Here is an 8,569-nt window from a genome sequence, read left to right on the forward strand (position 1 = left end):
GCCCTGCGATGGGAGGGGAGACCCGGGAGCTGGCATGGCAGGAAGAATTGCCGTCTGCTGCAGGCACAAGCCAAGGGCCGTCATTCCAAGCAGGAGTAATAATGTTCGCAGGCATGGAGGTGTTAGCAGTTCACAAGGCTTAACTGAACAGCAGGAGACAATGGGAAGGGTTTGAGTACCCGCAAAAGGGTTTAGACTTTTATCCCATGAGCCGTTGGAAACCACTGAGGAATTACAGAGGAGAGCAGCAAGACTAGTTCGTATGTTCAAAAGATCGTTAATGTTATAGCAGTGGCAGCCGGTATATCGCGCATGCTTGAGGTGTACGAGGCGATGTTTGGCTGTGCATTTAGACCGAGAAATAATCACCAGTCAAGCAAACACATATGACTTTGCCGACTGCTCTACCCAGTGTTGGTTCTGAACCCACATGGGAAGCCCAGGGTGAAAGAGATTTAACAATGACAATTCTCGACTTTTCTGTCTACCCTGGCCCTAACCGGATGGTGGTTTACTGGTAGGAGAGGCTTTTCCTTCTGCCTTGGTAGTGTATGACTTGTCCCTGGGGACTGGAGTTTCGGGAACTGAATCAAGCCCAGAGAAAGAGTAAGGAAATGAGACTGATCTCCGCTTCCAGTTTAGGTTGTGCTTTGCAGCATGTGGGCTCTTTAAAAAATAACACGGGCATTTTGAGTTCATTCACTAACTTTCCCTGCTTTGACCAGAGGAGAGTGTGAAGGGCCTTCAGAAACTTCATGGCAAATGTGCTCTATACAAAAAAGCTATGCAGGGGTTTGGACATTTATTTGCTTGTTTGTTTTAGGTTTTTGCCATAAAGTGTGTGCACTTGACAGAGAGAGACAGAGAGAGGGAAAGTGAAGCACTTGTACCCAGTGAGATTTTTCAAGCCACTGGGTCCAGGAGTCAAACCACAGTTGGCCTGTGGGAGTCCAGCACCTTAATCACAACACCTTGCTGGCCCCCAAAATTCTAAATTCCACTTTTCCATGAATGTTTTGAAGACCCCTCAAATAAAAGTGAAGGTGATCATGATAATGCTGGCCGAGGTAGTGTTGAAAGGGTCACGGGCTCCACACACACTCAGCCCAGGTCCGGAACTAGAGCCTGGGCAGTAGGGCTGCACGGTGATTGAGAACAGCAGTGTATGTTGGTCAAGAACAGCAGTGGACTCCGCTGGTCTGTTGCCCTTGAGGCTGTGTTGATGTCAACCTGCAGCATGCCTGTCCTTCACACTGTGGGGAGTGTGGAATAAACCAGAGTCAGCCTCACCTTGAAGGAACCTGCGGTCAAGTGAAAGGCCTAGGTACATACATGAACTGGCCAAGCACATCGCACACTGCTGTCCAGTGCCTTTGAGAATCCAGAGGGGGCCGCCCCGAGTACAGACAGGGCCACGCGGGGCAAACTCTTAGAGCAGAGATAGCTGGATGAACTTTCAGGGGAAGGAGGAAAGGGTAAGAGAATTCCATGTAGTGAGTGCCTTGAACAAAGGAGTATGACCACTATGTTGGGGAGTAGCCCAGGGGGTGCCTAGGGCCCAGGGTACTTGTTAGAGAGCAGAGGAAGGATAAGCCAGGGCAGATCATACAGGCCCTTGAATACCACTCTAAAGCATTTGAACTTTTTTAGGCTTTGGAAATTTTTTAACACCCTGGGATTCAAAAGTTTGAGATTAGAGGAGTAACCTGATAACAAGATAATTCAGATGGGAGGAGGGGAAAATTGAGTAAGAAATTGATGAGAGACATTTAAGGGCCATTTTCAAAGGTTTAGATGAAAGAAATTGAGCCCTACAACCTTCTGAAGCTGACCATGGCCCCCTGGCCTGCTTCCCTCCCAGCCTGTGTGCCAGTGTGGGCTGGCCTTGCCTTCCACTTCTGTTAACACACACCCGTGTGCTGGGATTTCTAAAAATGACTATCATCAAGACACAGCATTGGGGGCCAGCAGGTTGTGACCTGGTTAAGACACTGGACTCCCACATGACTGACCACAGTCCAAGTCCCAGATTGGCAGCTTGAAACTCATGCTGGGCTGGGGCCGGCAGGTGGCGTGGTGGTTAAGGGTGCCAGATTCCCACATGGCCAACCACAATTCGGGTTCTGGACATGGCGGCCTACTTTCTCCTCTCTCCTTCTCACTCTGTTCTTCTCTGGTCAAATTAAAATAAATAAAGAAAAAAGAGTTAAATAAAATAATTCTTTAAAACAAAAGCAAAAACAAAACAAAACAAAAAAACTCATCTGGGTACTTGTGCATACATGCCCAAAATCCCCAGAAGGAGAATAGAGAAGAAAGGATTGTGGCATGGCCATTTCCTCTGATGGGTGATTTCTTACTTTCCCTCTTGCTATCTGGTGAGCCTTATTTAACAAAACAAAACAAACAAAAATGGTAGCACAGCAGTGGAGCAGGATGCTCTGCAAGGCAGACCCACCTGGGAGGGTTACTAGTTTGCCAGTGGTACCAGCTGGCTGGAGCTGGGTGTGGATCGAGGCATTAGAACCCTCTCTGTCTCACTCTCTCTTGCTCATGGAATAAGTAGATGAAGTTTATTTTAAAAGAATAAAAAGAGAAAGGAAAAAAAATTGACTCCTGTTTCATGCTGTACCATTAAATATTTTTCCTAAATTGGCAAAACTTACTCCAAGAAAATAGTTACACAGAGTTTAACATTGTAAAATAACACTTTATATGCTTGTTTTTTGCACTACTTAATATTCTTTTTTTTTTTCTAGACAGAGATTTTTGCTATAGGGCGCATGTGCTCACCAGAGAGAGACAGACAGAAAGCGAGAAATTACCCCTCAGTGAGGCTGGCCATTCTGCAATCCCTTCTTCATTCCCCTCATGGGATTTTGGACATGCACATGTGTCCAGCATGATGTTTAAGCCTCCAGCCCCAGGATCCGAACCACAGTCGTCTATGTGGGAGTCCAGTGACATAACCGTTACGCCATCCTCTGGCCCCTACACCACTTAATATTCTGACATTTGCTTTTATTGTCTCAAAGTAGCATATTGTTTAAATGTCACACGGTACTGAAAGTGGTGCTTCCTGGCGGTGGTGTAGCTCCTTGTCAGGGCCCACCTTGGAAGAGGAGGTGACTGAGCCAAGCTACCGTGGATGTGCCAGGCACTGAGGGTCCTGGTCCGTAGCTAATTCTGTGACAGTTTTAAAGTTGAACTGCTAGGGAACCAGCAGTTAGCATAATGGCTATGTCGCTGGACTCCCATGTAGTCGACTGTGGTTCACATCCCAGACCCCGTGGCATAAAACTCACGCCGGGCGCATGTGCGTGCGTGCCCAAGATCCCGAGAGGAGAATGGAGGAGAAGGGATTGCAGCATGGCCATCCCCCCTGGGGGGTGATTTCTCGCTTTCTGTCTCTCTGTCTCTCTCTGTCTGTCTGGCAAGCGCACGCGCCCTATAGCGAACACCTCTCAAAAAAAAAAAATAGTTGAACTGCTATAGGAAATTACTATGCATTCTCAATACATGAATATTAGACACAGGGAAAGGAAATAGCACTGAACTTAATAAGCCCTGTGTTGTAAATGGAAAATGTAATATCTTTAAACTGTGTTTTAAATTTGTACTCCCCCCGCCCCCCCGCCCCACCATACATAAAAGAAAAGGACCAAAAGGCTTTTTCGATGCCTATATCCCACAGGCAGTATTTCATGCCCATTTTTTTCTGGCATGTATCCATCCTGCTCTAAATAATAGCCTTATATCAGTATTTTGTGAGTTGAGACATTATCAATCATAGGTTTTGGATAACTTGGTATCTATGTATATGTTATTATAACCACATAAAAGTGTTCACTGCCAAGACAAGCATATTATAATTATTATGATTACATTTTCTTTTTTGTACATCTTTTATTTTCTCTTCAGGTTGATACTTGCCTTTTTAGCCAGGGGTGGGTTGGAGGGGGCTTCTACTTGCACCAGCTCTGTCAAATATTGTCCTGAAAAACTGCTCTTGAGAATCTTTCCCACTGTCCCTCTGGCTCTCTGCTCTCTTCTCAGACTAGGACAGCCTCATCTTGGGCTCCTCATCTTCCCCTAGAGCACCTGCACCATCCCCCACAGTGGACTCTGTCTCCTGCATTTATTTTTCCATGAGAGAGCTACAGAGAGAAAGATAGACAGGCTCCCCAACTCACTCCCCATTCTTTGTATGTGGCTTTCTCTTTCTGGAATGTGTTAGGATTTTCATACCACAGTCCACCCGTAGCCTCAGCCAGCCTGGATCACAGGCAGTGGACACAAACCCAGAATCTTTTCTGTGTGGATCCAGTTGCATTACTGCCGTGCCATGACCCAGCTCAATGCTTTACTCTTGTCTCACTTCTGGAGTGCATCTGTCAGAGCTTCCTGAGCAAACGTGTGACAGTATTTGTTTTTCAGTTTTGTTTTGTTTTGTTTTGTTTAATTTTGCCAGAGGGTGTATGTACTTGCCAGAGAGAGAGAGAGTAAGAGAAAAAAAGTAAGAAAGCATGCCCCATGGTGCATGGTCACACCGCATTCCTTTCCCCTCCTTGTAGTATTATACATGTGTGCGTGCACACACGTCCGGCATCTTTCTCAAGCCGTAGGCCCAGTACTCAGACCATGGAGTCTGCCATGTGGGATTCAGGCACCTTAACTGCCACATCATGGGCTATCCCTTCACAGTGTTAGTTTGTTTTTGTTGGGGAGGGTAGATTTTTGCCATAGGGCATTTGCACTCACTGGGGAGAGACAGACCGAGGGAAAGTGAAAAATCTCTGCTCAGGGGGCACAGCCACTCCATAGTCCCTTCTCTTCCATTCTCCTCCTGGGATTTTGGGCACACATATACATGCACCATGCGTGACTTTCTTTTTTCTTTCCTAATTAATTGATTGATTTATCATTATTATTATTAATTTTTAACCAGAGAGGGACAGCGAGAGAGAAAGAAGAAAAGTGAGGAAGCTAGCCGCCAGGTCTAGGACTCAAACCACGGTCAGCCTTATGGGAGTCCAGCGCCTCAATCACCACATCATCTGCCAGTCCCTCCCCCCACCCCTGCCTCGTGTTTTTTCTAGTCACCAGGTTGGGAACCCAGACTTCAGAGTTGGCCATGTGAGATCCAGGGCCTTAACCACCACTCTACCTGCTGGTCCCCCAGAGACTTTTTAAATTGACCCACAATAATTGTACATATTTATAGGGTACAGTATGACTTTTTAGTACATGATACAAGGTATAATGAACTGACCAGGCTAATTACCATATTCACCATCTCAAACACTTGTCATTTGGATAGGGAATATTTGAAATCCTCTCTTTTAGCGATTCTGAAGTATACGATAAATTACTGTTAACTGTAGTTACCCTACTGTATTCTATCACACAGGAATGTCTTCCGTTTAAGTGTCCTTTTGTATCCATTAACCAACCTCTGTGTGTCCTCCTCGCCCTACTCCCCAGCCTCTACAATTCCCTGTTCTACTCTCTACTTCCATGAGGTCATCTTTTCCAGTAGAAGCAACCAAGTTTTGGAGCCCTTACACATCTGAAGATGTCTTTATTCTGCCCTGATATGTAATTGGTGTAGGTATCATTTCATGGGCTAGGTATAGAACTGTAGGCTGAAGGCATTTTCTTTCTATCAGGGACTTGAAGTCATTGCTCCCTCATCTTCCAGCTTCTGGGTTTGCCATTGTGGAGTCCAGGACTGTTCTCAGTCCTAGTTCTTTGTATATGATTTTTTTCTTTCTTTCTAGAATGCATTCAGATCTTAGCTTTTATCCCTGGTGTGTAAAAATTTGCAAAGATGAGTCTTAGTTTAGGCATCCTTTTCCTTTTTTTTTTTTTTTTTTTAATTTTATTCATTCATTCATGGTCAGCCATGTGGGAGTGGTGTCCAGCGCTTTAACCACCCTGCCACCTGCTGGTCCCTCAGCATCCTCCTTCTGAGATTATGTGCTTCTTTATGTTAAACTGCCCTTTTTACTCGAAATATAGTAATAACAGGAGAAAATTTTTTTCCTTTTTTTTTTTTGAGTTGACTCCAAATTGTTTTTAAATTTTACTAGTCTGTGAATTCTAAAAATCATAAAACTGGTAATGACCAAGGCAAGGCTCTATAAAATTATTATTATTATTGATTCTGAAAGGGGAGACAGAGCAGTGGCCAGAGCACAGCACAAGAGGAGACCTATTTTCTTTCCTTTTTTTTTTTTTCATTTGTTTTTTTGAGAGATTTTTGCTTTAGGGCACGTGTTCTCACCAGAAAGACAGAGAGACAGAAAGTGAGAAATCACCCCCTGGGGGGGATGGCCATGCTGCAATCCCCTCTCCTCCATTCTCCTCTCTGGATTGTGGGCATGCATGCACATGCACCCGACGTGAGTTTAAGCCACCGGGTCCAGGACTCAAACCGCAGTCAACTACATGGGAGTCCAGCGACGCAGCCATTACGCCAGCTGCTGATCTCATAGACCTGTTTTCTTTTCAGGCTCAGAGAAACTGGAACATAAAAACTAGGTTAAAGAAGACAGTGTAGCAGAATATCAAAGAAAAGCAATGGTGTGGGGCCGACCATAGTGTAGCAGTAGAACACTGCACTCTGCAAGGAGCCCCACATGGGAAGGCTTCATGCTCATGGCTGAAGACTGGGGGCAGGTCTCAGTGTCAGGACCCTTTGGGGATTCTGTCTCTCTTTTTCACTCTCTCTGCCTCTCTTGCTCATGGAAGGAATAAATAAGCCTTAAAAAAAAAAAAAAAAAAAGGAAAAAACAAAGGAAAAGAGACGTAATGGAGGACTGTTCCCAGAGGAGGACGGAGATCAGAAGGGGTGGCTGGACAGGGAAGGCGAGGAATTCCTGCCTGGTGGGCCTGTGTTTCGTGTCTGTAGAGGCAGCATCAAGTTAGGGAGGCCCTGCCCTGAAGCATGTTTCCAGATTTCTCCAAACTTCTCTTAATGATAGTCTGCTTTTAAAATTAACAGTGGTGGGGAACCAGCAGTTAGCGTAATGGCTATGTCGCTGGACTCCCACGTAGTCGACCGTGGTTCGAGTCCCGGACCCGGTGGCTTAAACTCATGCCGGGCGTGTGTGCATGCGTGCCCAAGATCCCGAGAGGAGAATGGAGGAGAAGGGATTGCGGCGTGACCATCCCCCCTGGGGGGTGATTTCTTGCTTTCTGTCTCTATGTCTCTCTCTGTCTGTCTGGCGAGCGCACGCGCCCTATAGTGAAAATCTCTCAAAAAAAAAAAATTAATGGTGGTGGAGCACGGTGAATTTGCTCGATATCACATGGTTAACTCCACAGTTCAAGACCTGGACCCAGCAGCTTGAAAATCATATTGGGCACATGTGCATGCATACCCAAAATCCTAAGAGGGGAATGGAAGAGAAGGGATTGTGATGTGGCCATTCCACCACGGGGTGATTTCTCACTTTCCCTCTCACTATCTCTGTCTAGTGAGCGCACGTACCCTATGGCAAAAACATAAAAACTAAAATTAAAATAATTAGTAAGGAAAGAGATGTATTTGTGCCTGGACAGTGGGTATGTGATTGCCTGGGGCTGGCAGATGGACATAACCCTGGCATAACCCCTGAGAACTGAGCACCAGCTCACCAACCATCTTCCCTTTGTCTCCTCAGGCCTGGTCCAGATCCCCGTGAGCATGTACCAGACTGTGGTAACCAGCCTTGCCCAGGGCAATGGGCCAGTGCAGGTGGCCATGGCCCCTGTGACCACCAGGATATCGGACAGCGCAGTCACCATGGACGGCCAGGCTGTGGAGGTGGTGACGTTGGAACAGTGACCTGCAGCCGGATCATGGCATCGTTTTCTAGTCTACTTCAGAATTTTTTACACGTTTTTGCAGAGGTGCAATCAAATGGAATTAAGTCTCTCGACTTTGGAAGAAATGTTTTGTTAACCTTTTTTTTTAAAAGGAAGAAAGGCAGTGGTTTTTGGAATTGCGTTTTTAAAGCACCACTCTTGATTTTCTGGGATTGGTGGAATAAGAAACTGCGTTGTCAATTTCACTGTCCCAAAAAAGCCAAATTGTGGCAGGACTTCTTTCTGCGGAAACATATGTCTACTTATGTGTGTGTGTGTGAGAGAGTGTGAATATATGTATATGTGTACATATGGACATACACATTTACATATATATAAAGTATATATATATATACACATACATATATGTATGTATGTATGAACCCCGCATGGAATTTTCTGTATGAAATCCAGGTGAGCTGTGGAAACAATAATTCACCCAGTTTAGTGGGTGGTAGGGTACGTGGCCAGACACAGTCACCCAGTTTCTTTATACCAGGGTCATGCATTGAGCTACTGACAAACTCAGGCGGAGGTGACCACCCCCTGCACCAAAGCTCCCAGTGGCCTCCCAGAACTCTCCCTGCTGGACTCACCTGAGGAAGGAGGGTCAGGAATGGGGTGGGGGTACAGAACTTCTACTTGCGAGGTCCAGGGGCCGTGTGTCTGCCAGCCTAGACACAGCTCGGGCCGGCCCACGTGCTGGCCTTGCTACAGG

At 46.0% G+C, this 8,569-nt stretch overlaps 1 protein-coding gene across 1 annotated transcript in view; it reads left to right on the forward strand.

Annotated features, from left to right (window-relative positions):
- Nucleotides 1-8,335, forward strand: part of NRF1 (nuclear respiratory factor 1) — an 85,769-nt gene extending 77,434 nt beyond the window's left edge. Inside the window, exon 10 of the mRNA XM_027775873.1 lies at nucleotides 7,668-8,335. Within this exon, the coding sequence (XP_027631674.1) occupies nucleotides 7,668-7,831 (164 nt within the window). The 3' untranslated portion in view covers nucleotides 7,832-8,335. The remainder of the gene's footprint in view (nucleotides 1-7,667) is intronic.
- The last annotated feature ends 234 nt before the right edge of the window (nucleotides 8,336-8,569 follow it).

This window comes from Tupaia chinensis, unplaced genomic scaffold (genome assembly GCF_000334495.1).
Source record: "Tupaia chinensis unplaced genomic scaffold, TupChi_1.0 Scaffold000610_1, whole genome shotgun sequence".
Lineage (NCBI taxonomy): Eukaryota > Metazoa > Chordata > Mammalia > Scandentia > Tupaiidae > Tupaia > Tupaia belangeri.